Raw genomic sequence first — 20,750 nt, forward strand, 5'->3', positions numbered from 1 at the left:
TTGTTGCAGCCTTTAGAAACCCCCTCCAGGCCTTGGGAAACTATTTTGATGGATTTCATCACAGATCTTCCCCCCTCTAAGGGAAAAGCTGTTATTCTGGTATTCATGGACTTATTCTCCAAACAAGCCCATTTTGTGTCCTGCTCAAAAATCCCCACGGCAAAGAAACTAGCAAATCTCTTTATGCAACACGTGGTACATTTGCATTCTTTCCTGACCAAGGTAATCTCTGACAGGGGCCCACAGTTCATTGCCACCTTTTGGCGGGAGTTGCTCAAAGTCACTGGAATTGAACTGGGTCTGAGTTCAAGTCATCACCAACAGAGTGATGGACAAAGTGAAAGAAAGAACAAATCAGATATTGAAACAGTTTCTAAGATGCTATATCAATTATCAACAGGATAACTGGATGGATTTTCTCCCTTTTGTTGAGTATTGTTACAACAACAGTATACACAGTTCTATTGGAGCCACCCCCTTTAAAGTCACTCAGGGTTTTGAAAGAAAACCCATGCCTCTACTAGAGAAGGATATAGTTAACCAAGGGGGGGGGATTTGCAACAATGGTGGTCTGATATCAGCAGTCAGTGGAAGATTATAAAGGAATCTTTGGAACAAGCTAAAATGGATTATAAAGAACAAGCAGATAAGCACAGATCTCCCCAATGGGATTTGAAAGCAGGGGATAAGGTGTGTGTGTCTACAAAGAATCTAAAGGGCACCCAGCCAAGCAAAAAACTTGGCTGGAAATATATAGGCCCCTTTAAGGTGCTGAAAGTAATAAATGCAGTAACAGTGGAATTAGATCTCCCAAAGAGTCTGGAAAAAGTTCATCCAGTATTTCATTCCAGTCTGTTAAAGAAAGATCCTGGAGAAAACAAATGGCACCCTGCACCAGCCCAGCCCCCTCCTCTAATGATAGATGGACAACTACATTATGAAATTGACTTAAACTTAGATTCTAAGATGACAAGAGGAGTATTTTATTGCTTGTTGTAAACAGCATTTTTGTAGTACAGTCCTATTTGGGGGGATACGGTACTCACCAAATGAGGTGAGGAAACAAATAGACAGGGCCAGACTAGTTCCCAGAAACAGCCTGCTCCAGGAAAAACCAAAAAGAACCAACAACAGAACACCACTGGTTGTCACCTATAGTTCCCAGCTCAAACCTATCCAACGTATCATCAGTGATCTACAGCCCATCTTAGAAAATGATGCTTTTCTCTCACGTCCCCTTCTTTGCCTGCTCTACACAGATAGCTCCATACTTTTGCTAGATGTAAGGCTTGCCCAATGCCATTTTATTATTCATATTTAATTTGTTATGCTTATCTGCTGTATTTATCTGCTTCCTGGAATTACCTTGCCAATCCCTTCTTTCTACTTGTCTGGCTATAAAACAAGGATGCTTTACCCCGTTTGTCTAAAATTTGGCAGAAAGCATCCTTAGGGCAAGGGATACAATCATTCAGAATTTCATCCTAATTGGCTGAGGAAAAAAATTACATGTGGTCTCTGTTGAAACCAATGAAAATAGAAAATGATTGACTTGAAGAGCCAAACTAGATGTGAAGGTGTCCCCAAGTCCACCGAGGAATGACTGCTATTTAAGGGATGAAATTCCTTCTGCTTTTAAATGCTACAGGGGCCCAATCCTAATTGTGACAGTGATTGTGGGGAGGAGGGGCTCAGGTTCCCTCCCCTTTGCTATTTTTCTAGACCTCCCCCAGGCTTTTCGGCTCTGGAAAACTGCATATGGGAAGGAGAAATAGGAACCCCTTTGCCTCCCCCATGATTCCAATTAGGCATTCGTAAACAGAGGGAATTTCATCCCTAAAATGGCAGAAACATACCTGTGGTAGACTCGGGGATGTTGTCACATCTACTTTGGTCTAAGCCAAGTGAAGTAAATGTGACTAGAAGTGTGTAACTCTGCTTCTGATTTCACTGTAAAATTAGAAGCTTTAGTATCAAATATAGTGAATCTAAATCATTTTTTAAAAGGAATATGGACTAAAAATGAAATTTTTTTGCTCACCTCCCTATCCTGAATGCAGCAGATGCCATGTTGCTCTGAGCCTTAGCGTCTTTCGGGTTCCGATTCCAAAGACTTCAGATTGCAGGCAGACAACATTGAAAAAGTTTAGCAGCTTCCAGCTGCGTCATCATTTTAGAAACCAGGTGCAGGCAGAGCCAAGAGGACTTTGCTAGACTTCAGCAAAAGATCCACTGTGATTTCTTTGCTGTTCCAGCTCTTGGAAGAATCTAGTATGGAATGCAGCTACACCCAACAGACAGATTGCAGTGCATACTTTCTGTTTCTGCTGAAGATCATGCCCTGACCTCTATTTCCTGGGTGCAAGCATCTGGTTTCAGTTGCCATCAGAAGCCAAACCTGGCTTACAAAGCAGGTTACCCTGGAAATAGAAAATATGCACAATCTTTTTATGGAGGTGTAATGGACAGTTTTTTAAAGAAGCCTATAAGTGCTGTACACACAGCTGCAGGACTATTAAGGGTTAGTCCCTCACAGACACAGAAAGCTTTGAGTGACAGGCTACCCCAAGGAATCTGATTGGATAGCATGAGCTAGAAAGAGGAGGGTCTTTTTCAATCCTAGCAGAGAAGAATGGAGTGTGAAGAGTTGGAAGACAGAGAGTAGTTTTAACACTGGCAGGAGAACTGGGGAAAGTTGTCAAGGTTTGGGAAGTAGGTGCAGACTCCCAAATGGGCCAAAGAAAGGGGATAGATCTTCTAAGGATTTTCCCTACCCAGTCAAACAGGGAGGTAGCTCTGTAGATTGAAGAGATTCCTGGTCAGGTGTGGTTGGAAAATGCCTGTGGAGACCTTCAGATTCAGTCAAAAGAAAGCACTGAAGGAAAGCACTGGTATGTGAAGAGAAGGGGCTTGGGGTACTACAAAGTGGGCACCAGCATTCCTAATTCCAGAAGAGAAAGAGAATACTGAAAGAAAGTATACTAGAGTGCTTGGAGGGAAAAAGGGGAATCAAACCCTCAAAACAGAGGCCTTTAAGTATCTGTTAAGAGCATAAGAAATGAAGTCTGTGCATGTTCTGATTTTACTTTATATATATATAATTTCAACCCCTGATTTCACCTGACATTTCCTCTCTAAAGTAAATAGTTATTTTTGGAATTTTAAAAAAGCCTCGTTCCATTTCTGCTGTTTAAGGATGAGGGAATGCCATGCTAACGATCATGCTAATAAAGCACTGCACAGACCACAGAGTGAGATCAGTTTTAAGGCTGCCTCACTACCTTTAGTTTTTCTTCCTCCTTCAAGCTCCACAAGGCCTTTTATACTTTCCCATCATCATATGTCACGCTAGTTAAATTATGGCAGTCCTGTGATGTGGCCACAGTGTATTAACTGAAGTGCTAAGGGGCATCTAACATCTATTGTTACGCTCTTCTAATTTTTTTCCTCTGGTGCTAGTCTCAGTGATGAAAGATATCCTGGCTCCATCATGATGCTAACCTATTATTTTCTTGGGAACTGTTTGCCTCATCACGTTAATACTAAAACAAATTAACTGCACTGGTGCAATCAGCTTTATAGTTTGATTTGTGTCTGATGGCTTTAACACATGGCACGTTTTGTAGCAGACTGAAGTAGAGACACTTTCTATCCAACTGCTGTGCTCACCAGGGAAGCTGCACAGATGATAGGAATATATGGGAACTCTTATCAGCTTTCCCCAGCTAAGGTGTCCTCCCCTGGTTCACCAGTTTTAGAAGGGAGTTTGTGATGCTTTGTTATCTTCTAATACCAGTATTAGTGCTCCCGTTCACAGATCCTAATGTCCACAGCGGCAGGCCACAGCACACACAGCTTTGAAAGAGAAGTCTGCAGACTTGTCTATTGAAGGGAAGCTCAGAAAGTAGACCTATGGGTCTTTCTGCACGAGTTTAAATCTGGCATTTATAAGTCATCACTCTAATGTTGATTCAGCTTGGCCTTCCTGTCTTCTGCATTGTGCAATGGCGGATTCAACTTGGAGTCTGGTTTTTTATTCCAGATGTCTGAGGAAGAGTTGGTATAATGTTGGGCTTTGAGATCCATGTCATTTTTTTTTAACTTCTGCATATGCATTGTAATGTTGCAATGTGGCAACAACAGGTGCCCAGCGTTCCCCTCACCTTCCAAGTTCTACTATTGGTTGATTGGACAGGATTTTGGGACCCAGTGATGAAGATCCACTATTGGACGTAACCAGTAATGTGATTGTAGCTGGGGGCGGGAATCTATCAACCAGCCCTCCACTGCTGCAGTGGCCACCATTTATTAGCCCTCACAAAATGGAACCTGGAAAATTCTTTGAACTGTAAAAGTAATAAATAAAATAAATGAAATCTTCAACCAAAGATGCATGAATGTACGGTCTGTACAACCGGCAAGCAAATGTGTTTTTATTGCATGGGCTCGTCACAACGCGGTAGCATTGCAACTCTTAAAAAAACACTTGAGTGTTAAAAAAGTAAAAAAATTAAAAGGAGGGGGCACGCCTTCCTGCAGTACTAAGAAAGTATTACCAGAATACCTGTGATTGTGGTCTGCTTAGACAGTACTAAACCTGTGATAGAAGGAATATTACTACAGTAACGTTTCAGTGTTACTACTCTTATTTTTAATTTTTAAAAAGGTGGGAAAGGAGTTCAGAGAGCTGAGGAGGGTGGGAGTGGTTACCAGTGGGCAGCCAATCAGATCCTGGGGAAAGAAAAGGGGTAGAGAGAGAAGCAGAACTGGAGTAAGAGTTCTACACATACAAAAGATGCATCAGTGGTGACTCAACAGCAACTTCAGAAAAACGTTGCAGTGTGTCTGCAGGCAAATAAACTCGAGAAAGTTGAAGAAAATTCAGTTCTGCATCTCATGCCTCCTTTGCATGTGAGGAACTCTGGATATCATAGGAAGCAGAATAAAATCTGAACTGCTGCAGTTTGACTGCAGATAACATCTCTGGTGGTGGTGGTGAGGTTCAAAATACTCATTCTGAAGCAAGTGATTATACTAGCTTGAACCTATACAGATGTACCTGGAAGTTGGACCCACTGAGTTCAGTAAGGTTCAATACAATTCTAACTTTAAGGAACTAACAGCACAATCCTAAACACAGTTACTCCAGTCTAAATCAATGGGCTTAGACTGGAGTAACTCTTCTCAGGATTGCACTGTAAGTATTATACAACTTAGTGAGGCATACTTCTGAGTAAACATGTTTAGGATAGCACAACACAGCTGCAGGCCTATACCAATGCCCAGGCTTAAGCCATATTGAACTCAGTAAGATTTACTTTTGTTTTAAAATGCCTGTGACCTGACTGCAATACTTCACAAACTTATTTCAAAGTACATTCCTTTTAAAAAAAAAAGCTACACAGTGAGAAATTCTTCTAAGGAAACTTTGTTAGGCTCCTCAGTAAAGCTAGGTTCAGATAAGACACTGCAAACATACTGAAGCTTGTTCATCAGAGACACACCCTCCATCCCCTCATACCATGACTGAAGATGGAAATTTTCAACTAACCCTAATTTGTTGTAAAAGCCACACGTGGGCATGTGAGCAAAAGGGGGTTAGTTTCCCCAACAGCAACCAGGATTTTTAAATCTGGTTTTTGTATTATATCTGAGCTGAGTCTCAGGCACAGAACTCTTTCATTACAATGGATAGGGAATGAAAACTACTTTTGAGATTAGTTTTAAATTGGCTACCAAGTCTATTAAAAGGTATATATTTAAACAGAAGACATGTTCAACTTTATATTGCACTAGGAACCTCTTCAAATGTTGACCATGAATTGCTTCCACTCACATAATTTGAGACATGGTGAATTAAAAATGGGAAGCTAATTGTCTCCATAGTGAGCAATAGAAGAATAAGCACCCAGTCTCCAGTGTGCTCTTAATTTGCAGTGTGATTATTTTTTGTGGTAAAGCCATGCACTGGTTGTGGGAGATAATTTCCAATAATTGCCTAAACAATTCATTGAACCACAGTTGCAAAATGAGACTTTATTACGCTGCAAACATTTTAAAGAAAGCTACTGGTAGAGATTCCCAGATGCAAATTCAGCAGATGGATGTTCTGTACATGGAATTTATCCAGGTGTAAACTAGCTACCAACACAGAAATTGACACAGTGACTTGTAGTTCCTCACAACAAATGCAAGAGTCAATGAAGTGGAAGTATCATGCCTTACAAGAAAAAAGTGCATGATAGCTCTAGACATATCATGCAGCTTTAAATTATTTCTTCTGCTATTCTGTCCAGGCTTTTTACTCAAATGGGAGGGCTATATTGTAGGGATGGGGTCTCAGTTGCTTCACTAACGAGTTGGGGATCATAGACTTCATCACTATTTTTGCCTTATATATTATCTGCTGCTTTAAATATGTACTCCTATGCACAACCAGCACTCCATGTTGTCTAATGGTTAGTCCTATAATTGATTATGTTTTGCTCCAGTATTTTTTATACTCTGTCTTGGATCCTTGCTAATGCTATGTCTTTTAAACATGTATCTGTTTACCTTATGGTATTGTATTGAAATGTACTTGATACTGATTGTATTAACCTCATACTGTGTAATCCGCCTTGTGTCTCAATGAGAAAGGCAGACTATAAATGATGCAAACAAACAAACCTTATGAGGAGCTGAGTTAAACTTTGAAGCACATGCCAACACAGCTATTGTGAAAAGGCACCAGGAGTCACCATCTGCCATGAGAGAAGACCCTTCCACCTTATTTGGGCTCTCTTTTTTCTGGATGTGCTGCTTAGTGATACACTGGAGTAAACAAGAGAACCGGGGGGGGGGGGACTACAGGAGAGAGAATAACTTTTAAAGTTATTGTTCCCATACTACTTCCAGAAGCCATTAAGAATTATGATCGCCAGGAACAGCTGTTACTATCTCCCCAGTGAGGCCTACAAGACTCAAAGAACTTCCTGTTGGAGGAAGAAAGGGGTGGGAGAATAGTGAAAACCTTGGAAATAACATTTTAGAATTTTTCAATTGTTTTAATTTAATTACAAAAAATAATTTGAGAAATTATAGTAGAAAAGCAGTATATCGAATAAGTAAGGAGATACATGTATAGCAAAAGCTGGTGTGTTCTAGGATGACCTGTGTTGTCTGAAGCAGAGTTCCACCCTTCTAAGCCCGTGGCTTCCGTAGATTTGGAAGGGTGCTAACTCTGCTTAGAACAGCATTGCAAGAGTGGGAGCTAAGACTCATAGAAGGATGTAACACAAACTCTTCCCCTTTTGTACACTCACAAGTAGCAAAAGTACAAAACCAATTCCATAACAACTCCCCCAACAGCAACCTTGAATTCTGGACTTTACATACTGTCACCATGCCAAGAAAGAGGTCCCACAAACATGAGATAAGGAAAGCAAATATATGAGGCTGGGGAGGAAGGAAGCAGAGAGGTTACAGGTGAAGACGCAGACCTAGCTAAGGGACTTCCTACCCAGGGAAGGCCATGGGGAGGGACAGGATATTGACTCACTTCTACATGTTAACAGTAGCATCCATCTTAGGGCCAAGCTACACATGACAAATGACACTTGAACAGCAAGTGTATTTCTCCCTGTTCACTTGCCCTCCACTCAATCCACTTGCTGTTCAAGTGTCATTCGTCATGTGTAGCTTGGCCCTGAGTCAAACCAAGGTACAAATTCTTTAGATTGAGATCCTACACTTACTGGGAATAAGCCCTACTGAACTCTTGGATTTACTCCTAAACAAACACATAAAGGGAGGGAAGGTGGCATGGTACAGCCAAACGTCGCCAGATCTGGAAGCTAAGCAGGGTCAGTACTTGGATAGGCTACCCTCAATGAAGCCAGTTCAGAGGAAGACAATGGCAATCCACCTCTGCTTCTCAGTTGCCTGAACAGTCCCTTGCTGGAGTCGCTGTAAGTCGGTTGCGACTTGACAGCACATCCGTACATGCTTAAGCTACCCTGGAAATGATCTCGTGGACTTTATTGCCAACGAAGGAAGTCTGCCGCCCCAGAAATGCAGCTCGGCCCTTGCTTGATACCACAACAGACTAAGAGCTTTTCACAAGAGAGGAAAAGCGACCGCTCTGAGGACTCTATGGAGAAGGAGAGTATCAGCTGCAAATGGACACGTGAAAAGATTATTCGAGGCCAGTTTGTTTGTGCCCTACCGCGGACCTGACCAGAAATCTCTACAGGCTGGAGCAGCTCCGAGGGCTCCGCAGAAATGAAGGGGAAGCATCCTCAGCAGTTCCCGCTTTTTTGGCGCTCCGAGAAACAAAAGGCATATTCTCCTCCCCAGCCAGGCTTAGCAAGCCTCGCTTCCTTTTCTTACTGAAGACGGCAACCCAGTGGAACAAAGCGCCCCCCCCCCCACGCGGGGAGTACTTTCCAGGAAACACGGACGGACGTTAAAAGGAAAATCCCCGCGGACCCCTCTCCCCCCGGATTCAAGGCAGCCCCCGGCGCTCAAGCGGCGACCGTTCCAAAGCGGCGCTAACGGCTCTCGCAGCGTTCGAGGACTGGCGGCGGTGGAAACAGCATTCCCGCCGCCATACGCTACGCGCCTCCGGCCTCCCTTGCGGTCCCAGCCTCGCGTCTCCCCAACCACGGTGGCGCTGTGTGGCAGGCAAGCAGGCGGCGCGTCCCGGCCAGGCGCCGCCTTCCCTGCGTGCGGAAGGCGGAGCGCGCCAGTCTCCGGCGGCAGCCGCAGCTGCAGGCGCTGTTGCTGCTGCTGCACCAGCGGGCCGGCCGGGGCTGCTCCCCTCTGCGCGCTCCCCGCCAGAGCTCGAAGTCCTTTCGCCGGTTCGGCTCCGTAGGGGACCCAGACGTGGAGCAGGCGACTTCGTTTTGCTGGCCCCTGCTGCTGCCTTCTGAGCCAGAAGCGAAAGTGGAGCCTGACAGTTCCGGGAAACTCGCGCAGTCTCTTCAGCCAGGCGTCGCCGTCGGGTCTTGCTGTAGCGGGCTTCTGGGCACCCGCCTCGCCGGAGGCGGGAGGCGTTTGCCGGGGGCTTCCGTGCTGTCCCGGCCCCGCTTGCGGCTACCCGGGCCCAGGGGGAGCTTTCGACCTTCCCGCCGAGCTACGGCCGGGCGGCGGGGCCGGGACTGGGACTGCTTGCGAGCGCGCCCAGAAGTTTAGTTGGAACCGGAGCCGAAGCCGCGACTGGGAGGGGCACGGGGCGTGATCGGGGGCGGCGGCGGCTCTTGGTCCTGCTCTTCCTCCTCCTTGAGCGGCGCGGCAATGAAGCTGAGCCGGCAATTCACCGTCTTCGGTAGCGCTATTTTCTGCGTGGTGATCTTCTCGCTCTACCTGATGCTGGATCGGGGTCATTTGGACCACCCCAAGGACCATCGCCGTGAGGGGTCCTTCCCCCAGGTGAGCGAGAGAGGGGCACCATTGGGGGAGGGTTAACTCAGTCTTGCAAGTGGGAACTCGGAGGAGAGAGATGCAGGCGCTATAATCGCAGCCCTGCTACAGTTAACAAGAGCTGGATGAGGAAGACGGTGGCGGACGGAGAAAGAGGAGGACGCTGCTGAGAAAGAACGGTAAACTTGCTCTCACTTACTTCCCTGGAGCCGCGGCTTGGCGAGGAAGGGCGTACCGGGCTTCCTTCCCTTCCCCCAGCCCGTTCTTACCTTTGCTTACTTGCGTGCCACCCGCGCTGGTTTCTAATGGGAATGTGTTCAAGGAAACGTGCATCGGTTTGTAGCTTCCTTAGAAAGAGATTGGCGGTGAAAAAAGAGTGTGGGGGGGGGGGGGCAAGAGACCTGGGCTGGGTAGAAGAGCAAGATGTGGGTCTAGAAGCACCTTAAAGACCAACTAAATTTCTCGGGTATGAGCTATGGACAGTCGGAGCTCCCTTCGTCAGAAGGCAGAGTTAATGCAGGCCAGTGCGAGAGTCGCATTCGAAGGTTAGGCTGGGCTCTGGAGTGTGCGGAGGTGAGAGCGGGTGGGGATGGGGGTGGGGGTGAGACATGTTCTGGCTGCTGAAGAGCCCGGGATTAGAGCAGCCGGTGACTTTTGAAACGGGTGTCTTGGATATTGTATGAATGCGGGGGAACCGTGTGTATGCCAGCTGCTTCTTAGGAGTTCATGCTGTGTCTTTTCCTTTGCTTTCACACATGTGGAGAAACTTCCTTTTTCCAATTTTAAAATTGAGCCTGCCATGAGTGTCACACAAAGTGTCTTATTGGTCGTAGAGTACAATGGTTTATTTGTTCCTTATATTTATATTGTTTTTAGTTAAAGCATTTTCAAAACAATCCTGTGAGTTAGGTTAAGTTATGAAAATATGACTGGCCCAAGGTCACCAAATGAGCTTTGAATCTAGATTTCTCTGTTCAGAGTTCAACACTATATCTGACTCTCTTCTGTTGCTTGTTGTTAAGAGGTAGAAAATGCTGCACTTATTCTCAACATGTTATCCTCCCCTCCTTGTCATTATGTATCTGAATTATTTGATACATGTGGGACTGGCTAATCCAGGCGAAATCTTGCTCTTGGGAAGCGTCTAGGGGCAAATGAAGAGAATAGTGAATGTTTTCTGGATGTTTGTTTTCCTTTAGGTAAGTAACTGTAGACATACTTGAGAAATGAGTTCTGAGTGTGGAGAATTGTGTGTCTCAGTTATATAAGGGTTTCCTGTGGTAAAAGCAGTTTGGCTTGCTTTTGATAGAATGCTATATTTGAAAGATGACACTAAGTTTAAAACCGATGATAAACTTGTGATTCTTTACTGCTTTCATCAGCAGGAAAGAGGATTCTCTTACACTAACTTTTACTTTGAATTTTTAATTAGCAGAGTTAGTCTCACAGTGAGTGATGTAACAAAATTAGTACTTGTGTTGCTGAATTTGTTCTCTTCTAACTCAGAGGTTATAAATATTCTTTGTTCCAGTGTTGATAGAATAATGCAAATGAAAGTGAACCCCGCTAGTTAATACACCAGTGTCAGACATTCTCTTCTTAGTGCTTTAATATGAATGCTTTAAAAGTTATAGTCGTAGTTGTTAAAATATGGGGAAAATGTATGTCATGACAATGACATGACTTTTCAGTGTACTTTGCTTCAGAAAAAGCTGCTTTGGAAGGCTTTATTGTACTATGGAATGCGGATAAGTTATGTTGCAAATGAGGTTCAGTGTAAATAAATGGCAATGTACTATAAACACTAACTTTACATAAACAGCTGATAGAGTCCGAATTGGTTGTGACTGATCATGAAAGACATCTTCAGGTCATGATGGATAGCCCATTGAAAATGTCAACTTGGTTTGCGGCTGTGGAGCAATTCTGTGTTAGAGATTATTGGGAAAGGGCTGAAAATAAAAGGGTTTGTAGGGTAATGCCCTTGCATAATATGATGTGGTGGCATCTGAAATAAAGTCCTGGCCACTTCATTTCGAAAAGGGTATCTTAAAGTTGGAAAAAGAACTGAAAGGTATAACAAAAATGATCAACTAGTTAGAACTGTTTCATTATGAGAACAGACTAACTAGTTCTCATTACAAGAAAAGGCAACTAATGGGGGACATAATAGCAGTTTATAAAACTATGTTTGGGGATAGAGAGAACTCTTTCTCCCTTTTGTGCAGTAATAGAACCACAGGACCCCAATGAATCAACTGCACCTTCAGGACTACTCAGTGTTTTTCATGCAACACATCTCTTGTGAAACTCACTAGAATTTGTGATGATGACCCCAAGTTGATGGCTTGAATTGCTGTAGGATAGGATTGGGGTGAGGGGACTGTGGGTCTTCTGTGGGCCACTGTGGACCTTCTGGGCAATCTGGTCAGCCTCTGTGGGAAATAAGATGAGAGACTGGATGGCCTGTTTGTCTGATGTGCCAGGGCTCTTCTTAGGTTGTTCCTATCTGTAACGTATTAATGGCTGTGCTTCTTGAGCCTTATTTTTGGAAAGCTTTATAAAGATTAGTGTGATGACCCTGAGGTTTGTTGGATGGGTCTTATCACAGGGATCGCTTGGTAAACTGGATTAGTTGAGTGTTGAGCTGCTCTTGCTCTGCTGTTGAGATTAAGTTCATCCTAAACCCCATACTAAAACAAGGAGCTGAACCGACAAACTGAAGGAACAATTGAAACTCAGGATATGGAGCTTCAGTTAGAAGATCCACTTATAACTACCAGTTTCTAACTGTAAGGTACCTGCCTCCCCCTGCAAAGGGATAATATATTTTTAGTAGTTTGCTGGAAAGGCATTAATGGATGGTGAGGTAAACCTAGAATCTCCTTGAATGAGAACACACAGGCTTACATGAGCAAGGTTAAGTTTATTTAACACAAAAACATAAAATTGCTGTCAGGGAAATAAATAAACTGATGTTTTGGGCTTAGTTCTTTTCCCCTAAATGATATAATCGAGAGTTGCTTGGTAAATAAAAATAGCCATAGCAAGAAGCAGCAGCAGTAAGAATCCTCCAGAAACCCCCTCTTATCTGCTTGGCAGGGACATGCACCCAATTATCTGGGTTATCTCCATGCCTGAAACGTCCCTTATTGCCTACTTGCAGGTGGTCTTAGCCATAAATTGGCCCCAATGCACAGTGGGAAATAGAAGGCAGAAGAATAGAGCCAGTGCAAGTTTAAGTCTTACTTTCACAGGCAATACACAGTTACAAGTTTTGATACTGTCTGGGGTGTCAGCTAATGTGTGTGTTGCTTTGCCCCTTACAGATGGAGCAAGCTCAACCAAGCTGATAGAAGCTTTCAGAGGATTGTATTTAACTTGTGTAACGTTGTGTGCTGTAATCCTAATTCCATATGAAATTTGTATTAGAAGACAGGGACTGAAAATAAGAATTCCCAAGTGATCTGAAAATATTTTAATACTTTAAGGTATTGGAAACTGTGAAGGGAGTCCTATTTTGACTTGGGAATAATAGAAAAGATATGCCAAAATAATAGTGCAAATGATATGATTTATTACAGCAAAATGCTGTTTAAATGTTTGTAAAGTTAAGATCTTGAGTGTTTCTCATAGGTGAATAAAAACATTTCTGGCAATAAGTTTTCCTGTGTGTGTGTGTGTGTGTGTGTGTGTGTGTGTGTGTGTGAGAGAGAGAGAGAGAGAGAGAGAGAGAGAGAGAGATGTATAGTGCATTTTTTTACCTGGTGATACATCTTGCCATTTAAACATTGGCTGTTTTATTTATAGAACAGTTGTTATTTAATGGTAACATTTTAAGTGTCCAGGATTCCAGATGCTTGTTAAACTAGTGTTGGTTACCTTACCATTGTCAACAGCAATGTGACAATGTTAGGGCAGCCAATGTTAGTTTAACAAGAATATAACGTTCTAAGTTTTGGTGTTCTTTGATTTTCACAATCTTTGATTAATATCTGCAGTTCCTAACAGAAACTTGTATTTATTTCAGTAGCTGTTTTGTGTTAATGATGGTAACAAAGTTTCTAATGTTGTTACAGAAACTACAAGTTCATTTGGATTTTGATTTAGAAAACAAGACTTGTTTAGTCTAAATTAAAAGGTTTAAATTGGAGAAGCAACTTTAAAACTTCTGACATGTTTCACAACCTTTATGGTTAGAATGGCTTATTCTTACAATTAAAGAACTGTAACAGGCTCACAGAGAGGGATATGCAAAGAACATGGTATTTCGCTGTATGTTCTCAAAAGCTGTATTGGCTTAAAATATACTTAGTTTGGAGCTGCTAAGCAAGGGCTGCTTTATAGGAACATTGATCTCTGTTCACCACAAAGTGATCCAGCATGATTCATCTTGCATCTCTTCAGTAAGTGAGCTGTACTTTGCAAATCAAGAATCTGTGTTACTTTGTTATTCAGAGTTATTACTGACTTCTTTACCATACTCGACCCATACACATGATAGCAATGGTATAATCATTCAACTGTTGAACTGTGAACTCTGCATGGAAAGTGTGCTCCACGCAGTATTTTGCACTTCTGGATAATCATGCCTAAATACTAGAATATCCTGGCACAGTCAGATATTTAGTGTAATCTAATTCATTGGTAAATTTCACTGTACATAATCTCAGATATTTTATAATATTGCATGAGCTCTGCAATTTCAGTATTCGGATTGCTCCACCTAAGTTGTTTTGCTGCTCTTTAAGGGAGGCCAGTACTATTCCCTTATTGTAGATTAGGATGCTGAAGCTGAGAGTGGCCTGACCAAATTCATGACAGAAATGAAATTTGAGTTGAGAATCTCCTGGGTCACTATAAACAACACTCCTTATTATATTGTCGAAGGCTTTCTCGGCCGGAGAACGATGGTTGTTGTGGATTTTCCGGGCTGTATAGCCGTGGTCTTGGCATTGTAGTTCCTGACGTTTCGCCAGCAGCTGTGGCTGGCATCTTCAGAGGTGTAGCACCAAAAGACAGAGATCTCTCAGTGTCCATTACATTAAAATGAGATCTCTCAGTGTCCATTACACTGAGAGATCTCTCAGTGTCCGTTACACTGAGAGATCTCTGTCTTTTGGTGCTACACCTCTGAAGATGCCAGTCGCAGCTGCTGGTGAAACGTCAGGAACTACAATGCCATGGCTATACAGCCCGGAAAATCCACAACAACCAACACTCCTTATTGTATGTGATATGCGGTGCCTGCTTAAAAAAAAATCATATTTGAGGTGTGCTTCATATGTGATGATGAAATTGATCTATATGTTGCCCCAGTGAGTGCAAGTCCGACAACTGACAGAAGTTGGAAAGGCATTAATGTATTTGAAAGCATGGAGTAAATTCTTACTGTATAGAATTATCTTCAAATTTCCAGAAAGGTGCATCTGAGCTGCCATTTTGGGGGGGATTGTGTTTTCAAACAGTTTCCTTCAAAATCTTTCAGACATGTAGCAAGTATGGTATGTGTACTTATCTTCTGCAAATAGTTCTGAGTTGCCCACCTGTACATTGTTTTGCTTCCAGCAGAAGCTAAACTTGACTTAACTCTACCCCAAAAGTGAAGATGCTGTATTAGGGGTAAATGAGTTTTCCACTTTGAACTTGATGAATTTCCTGAACAAACACACGTTACTCGCTTGCTGTAATAGGTAAAACTTACTGGCTTGTACATAATGGAATCTTTATGTAATATAGGGGCATAATCTAAAGTCCTTTGTAGCACAGCCCATATGCCCTGCACACAGAATGACTTTTCTTTAGAGAAAGCATATTTATTTGTAGAGCAAGCCTTGAGTCCAGTAGCACCTTAAAGACCAATGAGATTTTCCAGAGTATAAAGTTTTGAAAGTCAAAGAAAGCTTCCCTTGACTCTCAAAAGCTTATGCCCTGGAAAACCTCATTGGACTCAAATCTTGCTCTTCTGCTGCAGTGGAACATGGTCACCTACCTATTTTTATTTATATGCCTCTCCATTTCACTTTTCTCTCTCTGTATGCATATAAGATGCTAAGCAAGATCACTTAGCTGAACACCAGAACTGTAATCCCTTTCTGCCTACTCACTTGGAAGCATGTCCCAGTAAACAAAATTAGGCTTAGTTCCTAGTAGACATTAATAAGATTGATTCCAAAGTGTCTAGAATATTCTAGAAGCAAGGGATGATATTTACTGGATAAAATAGTTTTTTTTCCAATGAGAAGGAAAGTATCCATACATGTCCATGCAGATTGATCTGGTAGCACCGTAAGTATACATATTTTGAGAATTGAACACATTGCAGAGGTCAGATAGTTGAATGGCATGAAATAGAAGGACAAGACTGGGTTTTGTGCACAATCCTGGTGACATTTTGGGTGATAGAAAATATATACTTTTAAATTTGGTTGTTTTTAAGAAAAGATGTAACCTTGAAATATTTTAAAAAATTAAATTTATTTTTATATGTTGACTCTTATCAGTCCAGTGCATAAGTGTGCTGTATTTGAGTCTTGTTTTAGAAGTCATGACATGGCAGCACAATAAAGAGGAACAGTTCTTGTCTGTTTTACATGCATTCCCTTTCTGAATGAGGCAGCTAAGATAGAAGATAAAGCTTTATATGCCAAATGTGTTTTGAAACTACAGGGCCTGATATTGCAGTATCTTTTTTCTTTAAAAAATGAATTTTCATTCAACAAGAAGTATCATCCATAGCCTCAGATGTGGGTTCCAATGACCTTAGTGACCTGAAAATATTTTACTACTAATCTGGATCACCCCAAATCTGAGAAAGCTGCAGTGGAAATGGAATGCTAGCAGTCTCCTAATTATGGTTAGAAATATGGGTTCCTCCATTGGCTTTTAGTAATGTTGTTAGAAGCCTTTATAGAAGCTGAACTTGGATTTGGTATCCTCAGATATGTTGTGTTGAGGCTGGTTATTTTACTCCACCCCACCCCCCTCCAAAAAATACATTGGGTCAGTTGACTAGTCACATATAGACCAAATATTTTTAAAGCATTAATTTTGTTAGAACAACAAAAAAGGTACTTTAATAATTAACAAGTCTGATACTTACGCCAGTTAGGAAAAAGATTGGCTGATTGTAAGGCAATGATGTTAAAAATGAAATTTTATTGTTAAAACAGTGTTGGGTATTATTTCAATCTGAGCAATTCTTGTTTTTGCCCTTGATCAAGGAACACGAGGGTCAGCCTACTGATTCACACTTTTAAAAAATGAAATTAAAACAAAGCAAAATAACTGAAGTTCTGTTGGTTGGAGCGGGTGGCCAGTAGGAGAAACATAGCTATGCTGCCCGGCCTGTCAGTGACGCTTGTAAGATTAAGGGCCAAGCAGTCCTGCGTTTTACTAACAAATGATAAAAATCCAGAAAGATAAAACTCTATTTTACATGGGCATTATTGTCTTAATGAACTATTTGATCACAATCCAATAGGTGCTTTTTTAAAAAACTAGTATGCCAATCCTAGATCTTCCCTCTGTTTTGGACATAAAGTAGAACAATGGCAGGGATCCTGGGGTGTGACAATATATTATGAGAGCAAAATGCTGTCCTTAAACTATATTTCCTGGGGATGTGAATGAAATGATTGTGTGGGAGTACTTGCCAGAGGGAAAACAGATAAGGAGTCTTCACCCTGTCTGTGTCCACTGACTTTCCTTCGAAATCTAAAACACCCAGAACAGCTAGATTTGGTTTTGGTTCTGGAGACAAGCTGGGTTTTTTTGGTAAAATGGAGCTTCATATATAGTATTACTCCAATGACAGCAAAAACAGGATTTATTGATAAAATACTGTAAAAGCAAGTCCAAGAATATCAACGAAGTATAACTTTTTTTTTTTGCAGAACTTAGTTGCCAGCAACATTATTTTATAATCTAACAAAGGAAGGGAGAAATGGATAGATCCTGATTTCAGTGTTTATTGCTCCATTGTGTCTGCTATCACTACCTCTCAGCTTAACTTATCTCACAGATGTGGAGGTAAAATAAGTAGGCAGGTGTGGAATTATGTTCAGGCACTAGTGGATGATGGGTGTCTGGAATTTTCCCAGTCCATAATATAGTAGATATTTAGTTAAACAAAGATTGGAACATCATGCTATTTAAAGTACTTTGCCCATCCAAACAATATCAGTTCAAGGACTCATACCATGGTGAAGGAAAGAAGAAAGTCAGAGTTGACTATACACTGCTATACTCTTAATGCAGTTTTAGGTGTTTGCCTTGGAAAAATCTTTTCCAGACATTCTTCTTTCAAAGATAGAATTCTATGTCCAGGCTTCAGTTCTCTCAGCTAAGAATGTTCCTTAAATATGTAAACATGTAAATGAATTTGTAGAGTTTTTTAGCCAACAGTTATTGGACACTGTTGACAATCACAGCTTAACTTATCTCATAGGTGTTCCGTATTTATAAAAGGCATTCTGTATTTATTCTGTTGCTTCTATGTAATTATATACATAGTTCCACTGAACAAAGTGAGACTTACACTTATGTAAACATACATAGGATGATACTGTTCATGTCTTCAAGGTCCCTGGATTGGAGGCTTTGAATTTGGAGACTTTTCAAGCCACTTGGCCCTATCCTAGATGATGAAGAGGGAAGAGAAAGTAGGAGCTCTTTAGGATTTGGGATAATTTCATCATTATGGGGTCCAGGGTAAAACTAACAGTTTTATTTTTAAAACTCAACACAACTTATCTAAAATGATTATGTTAATTTTGTGGAGATATGCAGATTCTGTGTGTAAGGGTGGATCAACATAAACAGCTGGATGAGGTGGTGGAATGGGATGTGCCACCTTTGACTGCTGACTCATAAAACCAAACTCCTTGCAAGTGGACACTTAGCATGGAGAGAGCTTCTAGTCACCTTATATTCTGCAGTGCTAGAATTTAATTTGAAGGGAATTTCTAACATTTACTTTTTAGCATTTACTTTTTATTATTCAGCCCAATAAAGGGTTCTGGAGAACTGGAAAGCTTATTCACTGTTTTCTGTTGCAAACCCTTCCCCTCATTCCAGATATACAGAGGGATGGCTATAGCCCCATCATGATGGGGAGAGAAAACCTGACATGCTTACAGGTACTCTTGTAATTAAAAATGTTAGCCATATTTAATAATAATAAGATTATTGTACATGTGTGTATGGGGCTCTGCTCAGGACATAGGGAATTATGAGGCTCTTTTGGATGATGGTAATTGCCAGTGTTACTCTCTGTGAGCTGCGGGTTGAGTACAACTGTGCTAAGGACACTTGGCAAACTTGCAGAAAAGCAGCCCTAGGATTGCAAAACTACTAATTCTGTAAGTAAAGGTAATTTCTGTATCTCTTTAAACCATTCTAGGTAGTTTTAAAAAGAAAAGCAGTAGAGTCAAAATACCAATATTTGCTATTAAGTGGAAGCTTATTTTGCTTTTATTGACATATTTGAAAATTAAAACAAGAGGGTGCTAAAAATACAATGGTGTCTAAGCTTTCAGATAAGTTGTATAGATTTTTGGCCTCAGACATTTGGTTAACATACCACCAGGGGGCATAGAACTACTCTTCAATACTTTTGTCTTTCCAAAATTTCACTTTTCTCAATGTGGCCAAAATATCCATATTTTCCTTTGAAATATTCATTCTTTAAAATGTCTTTTTAATCTTTGCTCTCAAAACTGTCAGATGGAATGAGTAGTCCAATTAGCAAGTGCAGGTCTTGTAAACATGGTAAATTCCAAGAAGGATATTCATTAACATTCCTTTTTATTATTCTGTGATTCTGTTTCACTATCTGCACATTATGGTTTTAGAACGGCCTTATCTGGAATTGATAATAGATGCCTTTTTGTATTTACAAAATAGATGTATTTTGTATCTATTGAATTTTTTTATTGTTTTAGTCTACTTTGTATTTGTATAATTTAACGGTTGTAACATACCCTGAGCCTGCTTGCAGGCTCTATAATTCTATAAATGAAATGAAATTTATTAGCTAACTCATTTGTAGCATACTAAACAAAATATTACAGTTGCATATTAAACAATATAAAGGAAAGATTGGAAACCATTTAGATTAGACTGCCACACCATAGGATCTCTACAAACCATTAGCAAAATACCAGAAACCTTCTGAAGGTTTTTTTTTTTTACCCATTCTGCATAATCTTCTCCCATCTCCATTATCCTGGATTCTTCTTGCCCTAGGCCTTAACCTTCAACCTTTGTTGTTCTTCAGTAGTAAAATTATATTTACGTTTCTACATTTAGAATTTTAGAGTAGATGTAGTATGAAAATGAGATATAGCCGTGTAGCAATAATTTGGTTCATCTAGTGCTTCAGTTTGTGGAGTCAGCATTTAGTAGTGTCCGCATCTGTATAATCTATATGTAAATTGAATGCACATGATCAGTGGGGAAAAGCGCAGCTGAAATCAGTATTGTTGAAATGCAAGGAGGGAATGTGAAATTGTCAATATTGGCCCTTTTATGTAATTACTAGCTTGATGCCTGTGCTTTGCTATGGTATTTAACTACTTTAAATCCAGTTATAATACTTATGGGTATGTAACAGTTTTTGATTTGTGGGTTTTTTTTAAAAAAAGTTGGTTTTATAGTATAATAGCATAGTACCTGAGCTTCACAAAGGTGTTTGAATAAAGCAAAGTGTATTGATGGCGAAAACTGATGAAGTGAATTTTGAAATGTAACATTTATTGAAGAGATTTTAAAAGGCAAAGATTGTAGTGCAATAAATAAAGTGAAAAATACATACAACCTTTCTTTTTCTACTGAACGACCTCTTTGTAGACCTCATTGGTGATTTTCCCCTCAGCTGCTAGGATCACCAGGCTGCTGGGTGAGCTCACTCTGGAGCAGGCCACGTAGAACTGCCCATCTGAGAAGCAGTCCTCCCTCAAGTCAATTCCTGCCACCTTCAATGTCTGCCCCTGAGACTTGTTGATCGTCATAGCAAAGCAGGCCTTGAGGGGGAACTGCAGTCTCTTGAATTCGAAGGGTTTCGCTGATGGTATGAGTAGTATGCGTGGTATGAACACTGACTCCCCCCCCCAAACACCACTGGTGAATAATGTGGCCTCAGTGATGGTCCTGTGGAGGCTTTCACACATAGTCTGGTGCCATTGCAGAGTTGGGGTGGGCTGAGGTTCTGGAGCAACATCACTGGAGCCCCCACTTCGAGGAGAAGCTTGTGGGCTGGGAAGCCAGGAAGGTTGAGCATATTGAGGAACTCCACAGGGTAGTGGACCGCATCATCCATTTGCATCACTGAGTCCACAGATCTGTAC

At 41.4% G+C, this 20,750-nt stretch overlaps 1 protein-coding gene across 1 annotated transcript in view; it reads left to right on the top strand.

Moving 5' to 3' along the window:
- The first annotated feature begins 8,393 nt into the window (after positions 1-8,393).
- MAN2A1 (mannosidase alpha class 2A member 1) overlaps positions 8,394-20,750 on the top strand; it is a 101,842-nt gene continuing 89,485 nt past the window's right edge. The window contains exon 1 of the mRNA XM_054986190.1: positions 8,394-9,411. Within this exon, the coding sequence (XP_054842165.1) occupies positions 9,277-9,411 (135 nt within the window). The 5' untranslated portion in view covers positions 8,394-9,276. The remainder of the gene's footprint in view (positions 9,412-20,750) is intronic.

The sequence above is a fragment of the Eublepharis macularius genome, chromosome 8 (assembly GCF_028583425.1).
Source record: "Eublepharis macularius isolate TG4126 chromosome 8, MPM_Emac_v1.0, whole genome shotgun sequence".
Classification (NCBI taxonomy): domain Eukaryota; kingdom Metazoa; phylum Chordata; class Lepidosauria; order Squamata; family Eublepharidae; genus Eublepharis; species Eublepharis macularius.